The 15,892-nt window shown below is 42.3% G+C and overlaps 1 protein-coding gene across 2 annotated transcripts in view; it reads right to left on the minus strand.

Moving 5' to 3' along the window:
• The window catches only part of camsap3 (calmodulin regulated spectrin-associated protein family, member 3), a 35,171-nt gene extending 21,290 nt beyond the window's left edge, over positions 1-13,881 (minus strand). The window contains exons 1-3 of one of the 2 annotated variants that reach the window (XM_080776044.1): positions 13,651-13,881; positions 13,400-13,536; positions 2,549-2,814 (exon numbers count right to left, since the gene is read on the minus strand). In XM_080776044.1, coding sequence (XP_080632170.1) covers positions 2,549-2,814; positions 13,400-13,529 — 396 coding nt within the window. In that variant the 5' untranslated portion in view covers positions 13,530-13,536; positions 13,651-13,881. Of the gene's footprint in view, positions 1-2,548; positions 2,815-13,399 lie in introns of both variants that reach the window. The other variant, XM_080776045.1, reaches the window with a different exon arrangement.
• Positions 13,882-15,892: the final 2,011 nt, after the last annotated feature.

Consider the following 15,892-nt stretch of genomic DNA (forward strand, 5'->3'; position numbering starts at 1 on the left):
TCTAGTATCCTCAGTTTCCTGGAGCCAAATTGTTAATGGTTTCAGCTGTGCCGCCCAAAAATAGTGTCTCAGATTTGGGAGTTTTAGTCCTCCAACCTCCTTAGATAACTGTAAGTTAAACTGATTTTGATGTTATATTAACTAATTTAGCTGGGTGGGGACCCCCCCCCCCCCGGAACTTCAAGGACCCTTGAGGGGGTTAGCTGTATGCTCTCTCACATAGCACTGCAGCCAACTGAGAATTCAGCTGCCGTAACAGACAGTTTGACGATTATGCAAAAATAATTGAAATCAATCATCTCAAACAATTGCAATCAGACGATTATGTAATAATTGTGACAAGCCTACATAGCACTGCTACCAACGGTAGCTGCTGCAGAAGCACTAATAGGCATGTTTGGAGTTTAGTGCAAGGCCTTTGACAGTCAAAAGCTTATAGTAGCTGGCCTGATAGCAAGCATCACCCACAGCCGAGACAGAATACACACTCATGAGTCATGACATGTACCCACACATAGGGTACAGTACATGCACATTGCACAGAAAAAAATCTTGAACAATTTGCCTATCATATTACTGCCATACCATGCTAATGGCATGCTGTGGGACACACACATAATACTACACTACAGTATCATTGTCATAGCCACAATGTTGTAACCACTTCAATTCTAAGTACCTTGAGGCATGTATTGTACAGTAGGAGCATGTATTGTATACAGTAGGAGCATCAGCAGGTGAAACTATACCACAATTTCCTTTGCCCTGCAGTGCTCTTCTTATTATCAATCACCAAATAAAACAACAGTTCCAATAGCGAAGATAAGACTGCAGTTTCAGTTTCTTAGGCGAATAAAATGAACCTCAACAACATGCAAGCTATGGTGTACAAATTGATAGAACAATCCAATGTATTAGTTATATCCAAAGCAAGTGGAAATGGTCTGACAGACTGAGTAGCCCTCAGACAATAGCCCTAGTACGAACTGCAATACTACTGTATGCTATTTTTTGTTTTATATTACATCATTATACACACACCAGCAGCACAAGTACCATTAAGCTCATCATCACCATGGCACTGACACACACACGACCTGCTCTAGTGGCCACTAGAGACTAGAGCATATGGAGAGAACAGCTTTCAACTGACTGCGTGGGGAACTCCTTCTCTACACAGATCCCAAGAGATTTACTCTCTGGCTTTCAAAACATAAACATGTGTGTGCATGAACCAAGATGGCTGGGCTTTGCTGGTCTTTGTCATCGCATAATGAAGACGATGTATTGGATGAACTGATGAAGGAAGGATTTCTACAGAAAACTGGGTTACAGTGAACTCGCCTGCCTTGACAAGTAGGTCAGAAGTGTAGTCGTTTCTCGTTCTGAACCACCAGCGTTTCCCATTAAAATAATGAAAGTGAATAAAGCAAGAACATAAAGCCGGGGACCAAATGTAATTCCGACGGAGCATTAGTCCGACATGCGTCCGCATGTCGGACATGCGCTGCTCCCGTGCTTGCGGTTGGGTTTAGGGTTTGAGGTGGGTTGTCGTTTGTCGGACAAATGACTAGTCTGAACTACGTACTGCAACGCATAAAGCCAGCTGCCGGGCAGAAGCTAACATCTCAAGATAATGGACACTGGACATTTCGTGCCTGGTAGCCCTTTCTGACCTTTACCATTACCATCAGCTGCAACCAATGCGACTACTACCACTGCATTAATGAAATCATTAGCAAGTACCACCCGCACTCCCCCAAACATACACTGACTAGAGAGAGGGGGGGGGGCAGAAGAGAGAGAGAGAGACACACACATTCATTGTCAAGAGCTAGGATGATAAACCAGTTTCTCTGGATTCACAGCCTGCAAGAGCATATTAAGAACATAAGACAGGGGGGCAGAGTGCTCTCTCGACACGGCCTCTCCTGTTTCACTGGAACTGTTCCGCCATTGTTCCCCACCTGATCCTGACCACCTATTGTGTTCCCGTCCAGGCTCTCCCTCCCACCTCACTTGAGCATTAAAGGCGGCATTCATCCCGCGTCACCCAGAGCAGACTGCCGTGACCCTCCCAGCACCGTGACCCTCCCAGCAGACATCCACTCAGCTTCAGGGATCAGCTGGAGCAGGCAGTGTGGGTGGGGAAGGGTGGGGATTCTGGGTGTTGGGATGAGATGGGGGTGGGGGTTCCTTTTTGATGTTCTTTAATCCCACAAATCAAAGCATAAACGGGTCTCACATCCACAACTAATGCCATCCTACCCCTTCTTGTATTATAGCCCCCCTGGTGAGCAGCTCAAGGCTGAGGATGATCAGCACATGGGTCCCTATGAGTCGAGTCAATGGCATGCTGTGACTCATCTGAAAAACTGTGGTAGCTTCTTTAGCCAACATAAATCAACCGTTCCTTAAATTAATTTATTATTATGGCCAGGCGAGCACACAGCTTTCCAAACTGGTATGGAATAAGTCACGGTAAGTCTTCCATCCTGTTTGTGTACTCTCTCTAATCGAGTGAGTCTGCAAATAAACACATCTTTACCATTTTGATGGGTTTGTGCCGGAGGTCTGCGTCGCTCAGCGGTGTGCCCTGGTCGTCGGCGGGGGCCACGCCTCTCTTATCAAGGAGCTGCAGCAGGGCAGTGTTGTCCTTGGGGGGAGCGTCGGCAGCGTTTGCCCCCAGCAGCAGGCTGTAGGTGCGGCAGTAGAGTTCGGAGGACAGCAGGAGACGCGTGACGGGCGGTTTGAGGTGTTCCTGCTCATACTGGTCGCAGTAGAAGGGGTCACGCAGCTCCACGGGGACATTCTCTACAAAAGAGACAAAACACACAGAGATGTTTGTCGTCAGAGAGATGCCTGGGAGTAATGTTACACTACTAGAGAGATAACAGTTAGTACTGCAAGCAACAAAACACAATTGAAGGGTGGAGAGTGGAGATGATAAATAGGATCTCTGAGTGTTCTGTAAATAGTAATAGATTAGGGAGCAGGCTGACATGACACCATCAACTACTAACCTCTTCAGTCAAAGAAAAGCAGCCTTGTGATCTTGCTCTTTGCAAGAGGCTCTGGATAAGAGAGCATCTGCTAAGTGCCTAAATTGCAAGTTATAACGATGGAACCACCACGGCTGTGCAGCCGCCACGCTACAGAGGCAGATTGAGACAACTGGTGACATGGTCTATACCCTGGGGCTATAATCATCTGAGTGAGTGAGCCTAGCAGGGGTTAAATGAAGCATGCTTGTTTGTGTATGTGTGTGCATTAGAGTGAGAGATAAGGTAAAAGGGCCTACGAGCTAGTGAGAGGAGTATAACTATACAGTGTGTGTGTTGATTTAAATCAACCGTAAATAAGTCAAAAGGCCTGAAGGCAGTCAAGTGGATATGAGGACGAGGTGGGTCCAATTTCACCTTTCCTACAGTAAAGTCTTATGCATTTCCCTCCTTGTCTGCAGTGCAAACAACACTGTTCTCCCTCCACTGATATGATGCCACGGTGCATTCCAGGACCCATCAGGGTCACATGTTTATCCAGAGCCAGTCAACAGCTATCGTGAACACATCCAGTAGTAATAATCAGCAGGCGTCACTCAGGGCTAGTGAGGCATGCGTGGCCCAGAAGGTTAGCGTCTGAGGATTACCAGATGCAATGCCACTTGTTTTTCCAAGGACGGTGATAATCTGCTGCTTTGTTTCTGGATATCAGAGCTCCAGTCTCCACAGAACCAAATGTAAAACCTGCATGTAACGTGTGTTGATAAATAAAAGTGAGTGGAGTGAACCATAGTAGTTGGAGCCGGATACAAACAGGGACATTTTAATTCCATGTCTGAATAGCCTGGTACCAATTCCATGTCTGAATAGCCTGGTACCATACTTACGTGTATGTCAATGCTATGCACTGTGGTAGCTTAATTCCCAACAAGCTGGTTGAGTTAGGCAATTAATTAAGCTATTAGTAGGCTAAATAAACTTTGGACTGCTTCTTCTTTTTTATCTGTAAATGAGACCAGAATAAATATTTCCCCTGAAACACACTCTGTGAAACTGGTTTCACCACATTCATAGATGACAAAACAAGCCAATACACCATTGATACTTGACCTTCTGAATTTGAAGGACCCCCAGTTTAATATGCATTTGACCACGGACCACATTTGATTATAAAAAACAAAATATCTCTGGGGACCCAATCTACACTGTAAAATCCTCAGTGTTTATTTAACTCAGTTTGGATCCATTTGGATCCCGGACCGACATGGAGAACCACTGCAGAGGCCTGAACTCAGCATTGCTCTCCTTTTGAAACGCCCTACAGGTTGACGAGATGAAATACTAACCACTTCAACAACTGTGTGTGTTTCGTGCAGTACCGAGACCCGAGAGGGAACACCACCACAGGTGAGAGATATGGCCATGCTGTTGCCTCATGAAATTCCTGTAATGTATCCATTGACATCAGACAATGCAACAGGACAAAAAGCATGACACGCTCAGTGTGTACAGAGCACAGTGTCCACGGCTCCCTCTCTCTGCCTGATGACTATAGGTGCAGAACAGCTGTGTGACTCACGCCACATGGCCCATTTTGTTGTGAACACCATTGTGTGCCTTTCAACTCCGATGGGCAGGCTAGGGGCATATGGAAAAACCAAACCCTTCCAAATATTTTTCACTTTCAGTCACTAGCATTCAGGGCACCACTGAAGCCCTATTTCAATGTTTTCCAACATTTTAACAATGTTGATATGCCAAAAATAGCCTGGTTGAAAGTGGCTAAAACAAAATAACACATGAGGAAAAAACTGATGACTCATGTCACATACATACTGATAATGACGTGTAAAAATAGAAAAAGGTAAAAGAAAATGTAAAGTTGGATGCAAATGACACAGCTCAGAGATTAATGTGGGCGATAAGAGCATAATTTCCCTACAGGAAAGCGGAGCTATGAATTGACATTGGTGTAAATGGTAAATGGTGCATTTATATAGCGCCTTTATCCAAGGCGCTTTACATAGATTGTGCATTACATTCACCCATTCACACACCGATGGCAGCGGAAACCATGCAAGGCACCAACTAGCACATCGGGAGCAATTAGGGGTTCAGTGTCTTGCTCAAGGACACTTCGACAGTAACTCTGGGGGAGCCCGGGTTCGAACTGGCAACCTTGCGGTTCCCATCCAGGCACTCTACCCCTGAGCCACCGCCGCCCCGTGTGTCACCCGCAGCGCAAAAACAAACCGGGTGAAGATCCAGACCAAACCATTTTCTCATTAAATGTCTGAAGAAGATATAGAGCAAGCGCAACGACAGACGGTGGAGGCCAGGAGGCCTATTGCCCATCTATGCATTAGAAGAAAAAACTAAATACATCACCTGAATGTTGATACCACCACAAACCCACGGGATCGTATTTATATAGCAAACATTTGTGTCTGCGTGCAGAAATTAGCTAAGTGAAGCAGCAGCCTGCGTAAGTGCGTATTAAGGGTTCAGAGTCTGTTGGGCTTTGGAAAAGGCAAAAGTTAAACGTGTCTCTTTTACAGACCATTCTGGATTAACCACTTGCAACCTGCGATCCCTATTCTGGGAAAGTGAAAAAAAGAAGAACATTTCAAAATAAATAAATAGAAATACCAGGCCTACAAGTTAATAATAAACTTTATTGTCCCGAAGGATATTCTTCTTACGCTTAAGAAAAACCAGAAAAAGTGCCCTTCTGTGCACAGGTCTCCACCAAGAGGACAGGAGTGTGTGATGTTTGGCAAAATGTTTAGGAGTAATATAAACATGTTGTGTGTGTGTGTGTGTGTGTGTGTGTGTGTGTGTGTGTGTGTGTGTGTGTGTGTGTGTGTGTGTGTGTGTGTGTGTGTGTCACATGATGTGTTCATGATTTGCGGCATTTTGTTTGAAACTGAGCACTCCTGCGAACTTTGGAAGCCAATATTATATTAGCCAATCAGGATGGAGTCCTCTGAAAGACCAGTTTCGTTGAATGGACTGTGTACCAATTTTTGGACAAAATCTGTAGGTGTACTGTCCAAGTTTTTTTTTGCACAAAGCGGCCTCCTGGTGGAGCTAAAACCTTGGGGCAAAGGTTCAGCTGTGGCATTCAGGAAGTATGGCTGCGATCAAGCCAACGGTGGCGGAGATTAGCTGTCCACAGACGGACAGACGGACACACACACGCGCACGCGCGCACGGACGGACAGAGTGCAAAACATACTCTCTCCCCATGCCTTGCCTGGTGGAGACAAAAAAGCATAACACAGAAAAACATATCACCGAGACAATACATTAACATGAGGTCCCCACTGTGCACAGAACCATCCTATCGACGGGGCAGTTTGTTTAATGCTGCAATGGCTGAGGACAAAACTCCTACTAAAGCGGACCTTATTCCACAGTAAGGTTCTGTATCTGTACAGTCAAGATAATGTCCCCGCTACCACCCTTAAATCTCCATACTGTATGGAGCTGACCTGTTCTGACATTCCATATGTTGATCTGACCTCGTCAAACCCTGGACACTAATGCTACTAATATGGCCAGTACAGAATTCATTCCATGTTGGTCTGACCCCCCATGCCAAAGCACCAGCGCTCGCCCAGCAGTCTGCCGTCAACGAGGCGGATGCGTGCACGCAACCTCATGTCCAGATGCCTGGCATGAGGTTGAAAAAGCGATCCAGGGGATGATCAGTGTCATTTGATATCGAAATTTCTAACCGTGTGATGGCCTTATAACCTTATTGTTCATATCAGAGAGTGTGGGTATAGGAAGTCTGATGATCTTGGAAGCAATACGGGTAATACATTGGGAGCTCCGAACTTGCTATTATAGCTATACATGCTACGACAAGGACCAGGTACTGTATATACGGCTTTAGTGGTTACAAACACAGACCACGACATAGAAATGGTTGAAGAAGATTACTGTATGTACTGCTACTACTACTACAGTATGTAATGGATTTAATGCAGATAATATTTGCCAACGTTGCTTCAGTGAGCTCAGCTGTGTAAGCTTTTACAGTATCCATCTCTGCTGACCTGCAGGCCCGATAGGCCATTGCTGCAGATAAAAAATGGCCATCATGTGTCCCTCCCTCTACCCAATTGATTGATTGAGTTAGCAAAGCATGCTGGTCATGTCACAAACATTATACACACACGTGTCTGGCAGGCGTCACCAGACACAAAGAAACAAACACATCCAAACAAACACAAGGGTCAGCTCAGCTGAAAACAACTGCAGTGTGTGTGAACCAAACAGGCTACTGTAGCTCCTCTGGGGAGAAACCGTAGGGCTGCCTGCACCTATTGATTATTTCCTTAGCATGAAGCTCCTTCTTGATGTATGCTTATGTGATCATCGAATTCATAATCGACTGAATCAGTTAGTCTGATTGACCACTAAAGCCCTACTTTTAATACTTCAAAGTTCATCATAATATGACTGTCGCACGCAAGAATATCTCACCACAATGCCGCATCACGAGGTATTGTGAGCGTTTAGATCTGCTATTTTTGGTTCCCCCCCAAAATCTATAATTTTCTTTGATTAACTGTTTCACCCCAATCAGTACGGTTAAAACCCCTGTCCCTCCTTCTTCCACTTTAGACCCAAGAGGACTGACCATGCAGCATTGGATTTTGAGCCTGGTCGTCATGGTGACTGAGTGAACATTAAGAAGCTCTTCGTATTAATTAAGTGGCACAGCCGTCTGCAAAAACTGACCTGATGACGATGCGAGTTGCCTGGTTGTGTGATAGAACCCATTCACGAACACTGGTGCGGATTCAATAATTCATATTAAGAGCTCAGATGTGCAGAAGTGTGCAAACTAAGCTTCCAGACAGAGGAAGCTGGGGCTCAAATGTCATCCTTCCTTAGCAATAAACAATTCCCCTTTTATTCTTAAGGCTTGGTTATTCGGTTCTACACTATAATAACACTACAATAACACAAGTGTTATTGTTGACCTGTGCAATGTCTTCCGAAAAGGGGAAAACTACTGTAATCTTCTGATTGCTGAATGTTCCTCATCGTAGAATTTTTGGGAAACATTTTACAGATGGAATACTTTAAAAGAAATCACCTTTGTTTTTCTTATGTGAATGTCCTGGAACACAGAAAGTTTCAAAACGCTTCACCACGTGGTGAAAGGTATCAAACAGAGGCGATTATATTCTCTGGTTTTAGGACAAAGCCAGGTCTTGTTATAATGCTCCAAAATGGCAGCAGTGAGAGAGGAGGCGTGTCATTCGCTCTAGCCTACATGTGACCTCAAGTCCTTTAATCCCAGCACCTTGATGAAAAAACAGGCATATTGAGAGTACAAAGCAAAGACTACATGCAGTACAGCCACAAGCCTGGCAGGGAACACCAACTCTCTGCAGTAGAATATACAGTAGATCGGTCTTACAAAGCCAAAGTGCAGCAACTACGTTTTTGGACACACCGACTTCATTGTGTATCCGAAAAGTAGTTTGTGATTATGGGGGACAAACAATTACCTCAAGAAGAGATAAACAATTAGTGTAATATCATCTCAGTTACATTTAAACCCATTTTTGAGGGGCCCTCCTATACACAGGTTTAATGTTTGTCTTTAGTAAACGCCATTGAAAATGAAGGGAAGATTTGTCATAATGTGCCATTTACGTCATATTGTCTCTTGATTGTTAATGGCATTTAATGTTTGTGTTTGCACTGTTTGTTTTACATCACCCTTACATTACCGTTAAACTTTAATATATTAGCGCCCCTCACTTCACACAGGTGTGATTTTTCAATTACACTTTTGTTCGTAGTTACTGCACTTTGGCTTTGTAGGGCAGTGTGTACTAGTTGTCAAACTTTTTCATTCCATGGACACCCACATTTATATACATTTGCCTGCGGACCCCGCTTCTCCCCTGAAAATGTTTTGTGCCAGGGACCCCCAGAAGACAAGATTCATGTTAAAGAAATTAAAAATAGCCAACATGGCTGCCTTCGTGTAGTGGTTAGAGCATATGCCTTTCATGCAGAAGGTTGTGGGTTCAAACCCTGCCTTGGTTCCCAACATCAAATCAAATGGGTTCAGATCTGAGCCATGTCTCGCGTCTGATCTGAACCGTACGTAAAAACAAATCCATCGATAAATGGATAAAGTGGTTAAAATGATTGCGACGCTATATATTAACTACTTTTGCTGGGGGCATGTTATGTAGAACTGTGAAATATTGCCCATGCTGAGCGTTTTTTCTTTTTTTAAAGAAATGGGATATTTTTGCTGCATAGAATAGAAATATTTTGCTCATTAGAATATTATTTTGAGTAAACGAGTAAAGTATGTGAGAAAGAGTGTGAGAATGACCTCTTGTTGGTGTTTGGTGAATACACTGTCTTTGGTTACGGTAAATCATGTTTCTGTACTAATTCCAACCGCTAAGCTGGTCATTCTCACTGAGTAACAAACATACAGCCTACCTAGAATAGAATCTACATCAACTGAAATCAATGATTGATTATTGATTTTCAGATTATATACGCCATATTCAAGTTCATATATGTGCATATATGTGGATGAATAGGAAATGTATGTCTCTATATAGTTTATGCAATTTATATTTCCATGTGGGGGGGGGGGGGGGGTGCGTCAGCTTGGTCAGGAGGTAACAGGGGGTGCATGGCCTTCGTTTGAAAAAAAAGGAAACATACTTTGTGGCTATTCGAAAACATTATAAAGAGAAGCACTGAAGCACAGATCTGTGCACAAAGTATTTATTTTGCAAGCTTTCGGTCTACTGACCTTCTTCAGTAGACCGAAAGCTTGCAAAATAAATACTTTGATTGTGGATCGGATGTACTTATACACAAACAATAGTAAGTTGAGACAGGATTTAGCTTTTTGTATATTGCAATGCAATATCGTGTCTTTTCCTGGTTTTATCAATACTTTATTTCCTACTAATGCTGATAACATGCCCAAAACAGACCCCAGGTTTTAAGTGATTCAAGTCTGCATTACAATATGAAATTATCTAATTTTGTATGTTCTACTATAGCTGTTCTATTATTTGCTTTTAGTTATTGTACAGTCATTATTAAATTGTATTAAATTAATTAAATGCAATCGTAATCATTTAAATAAATACTTTTGTGAAAACACCAACAGATATCCCCAAAATAAAAGTGATATTATCGTCACACTATTGATAGAGGTATTTAGGCCAATAAAATAATGATATTTGAGTTGTATCTCCCAGCCATAGATGGAAATGTCCTAAGTTGCAGCACTTTCCCCAAGTCAACCTTGGTAATAAAATTGGTATAATGAGATTGACTTTGCAGGCCTTATATTACTAAAAGCCTCGGAAGTATTCTAATTTTAAAGAAAAACACTCACTAGATTTCATGTGCACTGTTAAACATTTGAATGATTCGACAAGATGGGAAGTAATCAGGTTAAGCCAATTAATTAACTGGAAATAGGACATTAAATTAGGCTTAATGGTTGGTTTGGTCAGGCTTTTTGTTATCTTTTTAGCATAACCTTTGACTGTACAACCTGTACTTACTGTTAATAATCATGTTAATAAAGTATTAAATCAATCAATGTCAATAACGATATTGGTCGGTTTGGTCTTAGTCAACCAATGCTTTTTTCTTGTGAACTCTAAAACCCTTTATATACTTTCAATAGACAGAAGAACCCACTGTGAAATCAATAATAGAACGTTCAGTCTCAACCTCTCTATCTGAAAAGGCTGGTCTCTACATGATTGTATGCTTTCAGGAAACAAATCTGACGATATCAACTAATTGATTATCGACAAATTCCCATGACTATTATAAGACTAAGAATTACTTCAGTCGAGGACAATCCTACAACAACTAAGCAAGCATCCTTCTTAGGTCCTGGTCATAATGTTGACTCCCAGCTACACTGATGGGGAGAGGATGACTAAGTATTATTCCTACAGGCATTTACACTGATCCAAACAGCTTTGTAGCCAGGTGGAGCTAATGCAACAGGTTTCGGCTGTGCAAAACAAACACGTTTCAAACATACAAACAAGCACAAAGGGCCTGGCCAGAGTGCCCCTAAAGGGAAATCCTAGAACAGAATGGTTCATACGTTTCTCCCAAGGGCTGAAATGACAGAATGAAGATGCTGTGTGGGGACAATTTGGTGGAAAGGTAAGCTGTGGAGTGTGGACTTATAAAAGTAGCATTTTATGAGTCCACTCTTGAAGTAACTGTCAACAGAGGAATGCTCGGTTAGTTTCTTGATGTCTGACAGTGCTCTGGTTTCTACCTTTAGTAGTCTTAGTCATGCTGAACAGTTAGGCCAGAATAAAGAACACTTATTTCTCTATTTATTTTTTTCTGGAACAGACAGGAACACAAAAACCTAACCTACCGGTACTATAATAGCATCCCTGCCTGCCAGGAATAATCTAATAGGCTACAGTCCACTATAGTACCACCCCCACAAATCTGGGCTAAATCTGGAACACATGAAAACACATTTAGTGAAAAAGTGATTCAGAGATTAACCTTGTTGGCTACAGCCTACATGAAGATTAATGACACTGATGGCCGGAGGAGCTATCAGACAATCTGCTCTGACTCCTGATGATGTGCTGTGTTGTCCTACCAGTTGAATTTCTGGGAAGGGAATAGATAGATGATGTCATTTTGCCTTAACAGGAATAAATATCAACTGAGACCAGGTCAGCAGCAGGGCCATTAAAAGCTGGCAATCAGGAGGGACACTGTCTGCACTCTGCACGGGAGCGCACTCCAACACAAAAAACCTGCTGCCATTCTCAGGCCTCTCAGAGTCCTTTGGACTGACAGGGAGGGTGACATTGACTAGTGGGCGTGGTTGAGGTGCTAAACAGAGCACACAGAGAGAGAGGGAGTAGACAAACAGCAGGCTAGAGTCCTGGACCCATGGCCTGAGATTGCATAACACATACTTTGTTTAAAGTACAATCCAGTTCACCTCGCCCAATTCGGAGTGTTGGTATGTAGCATATGATTAAACGCTCTAAGAGCCCTAGATCCCGGGTAACCCAGGATTTTAACTTTACACCTGACCTCATGAAATGTCTTAGCTCGTTTTATTATTATTGATTTGCACAACAGGAACCATATAGTATACTACTTCTTTCCTACCGTGCTGGTGAGGTAAACAGAGCACACTATCACAGTGTTTCTCAAACGTTATAGTTTAAAAGGACGACCACAAACCCCCATTTGATGCATTTTTAATGATGGGACCCCAATCTACACTGTAAAACGGGTGAATAAATGTAACCAAACCAAAAACAATGTAGTTACATTCAAACACTCAAAGTTACAGTTACATGTAGCGATTGGTCCATTTGGTTCATAACCATCAATCAAATAGCTTGCATTAGCTAGCAAGGACCCCTGGAGGCTGGACCCCAATTTGAGGAAGGACCAGTAAATTATGAGGTTTATCAGCCTATTTGGCTGTTTTATGGGATATACTACAGTACACTAGCCCATAGGCACCACACCACAGCAAAAAGAATGTGGGAACAGACTTAACTAGAACTCCCTTCAAATTTGCAGCAGACTATAATGTGAGATACAATTGAAACCTGAGGCAAAACCTGTCCCATGATAGCTTATGGTCTTAAATCTAAAGGAGGATCTTCTCATGTGGATGTGGGTGTGTTTGCGCATCATGACTATGCCCCGGTGGTTGGCTCGTGAGCTTTGTTGGCTGCATAGTGTCTGGAAAGTCAAATTATATCCTACATTGTGTTTACGCAGTAAGTTACAGGAACACAAAGGCAAGGTATTTGGGCATTTTACAGGAACACAAAGGCAAAGTATTTGGGCATTTTCTGCAGCCTGGGGGAAGTAGATGTTTACAATGATGTTAAGAGTAGCAGTAGTAGTAGCTGTCCATGCTAGGGGTCAAAATGGTTTTAAATCAATTCATGTTAAAACTACACTACACATTTATTAGAATAAATATAGTATAGTAGCCATAATGGATAATCCTGGGCAAAGAGAGGGGCCTATTTTCTGATACAATTATGTCAAACTGTGATCATCTGAGTGAGAATGAGATGTGTATAGGCTATAGGAGTGCATGGTTCACCTTTCATGTGCTGCTGCTCTCTTTGTGTGCCCAAAATCGCTGAGCTCGTGTGTGTGTGTGTGTGTGTGTGTGTGTGTCTCTCTCTCTCTCTCACACACACACACACACACACGCACACGTCACATGCATGCGCTTTTTATTAGGATACTGCAGAAATGCTGGACTGTGCAAACAATAGTGGTTTCAAAAACAGACTGAATAGGTTGTTAAGCATCGGGCCAACACACGTAGTCTATATAAACTGACCTACCTGCATTGCCGTAGGATTTTGCCAATAGCCATCCGACACTTGCGCATATTTTCGCCTTAGTGCAATCATACAAATCCAATGGCTTTATGTCCGGTACTACAAAAGTCTTCCTGGCACTGGAGTCCACCATAGCGAGTCTGTGGAATCGTAAAAAATATATAGGAGCAATTCAAGCGACGAGGCTACTAGGCAGCCTAGAAATTCAAGCAACCATCCTTTTGAGTAACGTTTAGTCTATTCCATATTATTACCAGGGCTGGAATACGGATGTGGGTAAGCGTTTAGTCAGGAAAAATATCCGCCCGGGAGCTGCTTCCAGTCTAGTCCAGATATCCTTCACCCCTCTGGTTGGGAGACAATATCACGGTTTAAATCATATACAATGAAACCTAGCGAAGCCCCCAAACCATCGGATTATCTCATAAAGCCGCAATATTCCACTCGTTTTGCCCTCTTCATCCGCATTGCTGCTACAGCTCAGTGTGTAGACCAGAGCCCCGCCGCCGATGACTGATTCCCAGGTACTCCATACGGACATCACTCATCCGGCGAGCCGTCCAATGGGAACCGAGCGTGAGCAGCGAAGGCGGGACATACGCCGTGTGAGCGCAAACAGCAGGTATAGGTATGTTACACAGGTGCATCTGCTGGCTGGCAGGTGGACAGGGAGGATGTCTCACACAGTACATGATAGTAGGCATACACAGAAATTATTACCAGTGTTGAATTAACTCAGGGAGTGTACAAATTAACCCTTCCATTTGTACACTCTCTGAGTTACAAATAGATTAAAAGGAGTAGTTCACCCAAAAAACGACTTATTTTCTATCAATTACACACTACCACGAAGCCTTGAATTAATGGAGATTGTTTTTGTCGCATTCCTAAACCAATAGTTTGATGACAACTGAGTGTCCTATTAACCGATGACCCAGTCATCAAATTATCAAAACAAATTAATAAATCCATTTTGATAGAATTCAAGGCTTCATGGGGCGAGTCATATAGAAAATAAGTAACATTTTGGGTGAACTACTCCTTTAACCTTGAGGATTTCTATGGTGCAGTGCATGCATACTAGACAAGGTGAACCATCCTATATTTATCATTTAAATCCCATGGATCTTTGAAAAGGGTGGAAGTTATTTCAATAATATAAAAAATAATGGCAAAATGCTAATGGTTTGTGTGACACGGGACAGTACTTGGAAAATCCAAAACACATTTACATCATCTCATCTGTTTAAATGAAAAGGGAATTGTGACACATAAAACTGCATTAACAATGCTTTTTTTTAACGTGCTCTTATAAGAACTTTCATGTCCTTGGGTTTAATTTCAGCTCATTTAAAGCTATTGATGCTGGATTTAATGTGTGCACACCATAAACTTATAAGTAATAACTACACTATAACAAACATTACTACAAACGCTTCAATTAAAACAATCACTCACCACAGCCTGTATTCATATTTCATGCAGAATAACTTATAAAACAAATTTATAATCAATTGGAGGAAAGTATAATTGTAATTCTGTCTCAACAGCCTGGCAAAGTTACATATATTTTAGTATGGCTACTACTACGAAAGATAGCCTGATGAAGGCTGTATAGGCCGAAACGGGGTATGCGGGAGCCCCTTCTTTTTTCAGTAGGGCTACAAATATACAAGCTGACAATAATGTAAATAAGTCCCAATTTATAAAATACATATCCTAAAGCTAAATGGCTCAGTGCTCAATTAAGAATGCCAAGTGGGGGGTTGTTTTGTTTCCTGCAGTACTGTCCATAATGAAAACATTCTGGAAGTACCTCCCATCACATGATGTCACCGACGGCTCCAAGAGCTCTCTTGGCGCCCCTCAGCCGTAAATTTGTAAGAGGATTACCATGGAACTATTTTAATCTAATGGCACTAGAACGCAATTTTCCTCATTCTTGTTTTACAATCCTTAAAAATCCAAGCTTGGATCCGCTATTCTCCGTTTTGAGAATTGCTTGCCACTTGCCAGTAAGTAACTGGATAATGGATTACAATCTCAAATTATAGTTGGTTATGTCTGAATGCCAGGTGTGGTTTTTAAATAAAACAAACAGAAGTTTTGTGAGAGTACAAAACACAAGTTCAGGCCAGTCTTGCATGGTTTGTACTTCCCCAGCTCCAGTTTCCTTCTGGCTGGCTCCCTTAATCCTCCCCAATGTCTCTGGAGAACAGCTTTCTTCCTTTCAGTGTCTGTAGTATCACAGGTGTTTCACTATTAATTAATTTGTAACTATAAAATATGATAAATAGACCACACTTGAAGAGACTTAGTCACTGGCTCACTGCCTCTAACAAGGAATCCTAATCTAGTACCGTTTTTTAGAACTGTGGTCTACTTCAAAATTGAAAAACACTGACACCTTGTGGCCAAAATTAATACAAACATCTACAATACAAATTGAGTCATCATCAATAATGTACCATGTACCAAGAAAGACTAATTCTTCAC

The sequence above is a fragment of the Protomyctophum bolini genome (genome assembly GCF_963924005.1).
Source record: "Protomyctophum bolini genome assembly, chromosome: 11".
In the NCBI taxonomy this organism is placed as follows: domain Eukaryota; kingdom Metazoa; phylum Chordata; class Actinopteri; order Myctophiformes; family Myctophidae; genus Protomyctophum; species Protomyctophum bolini.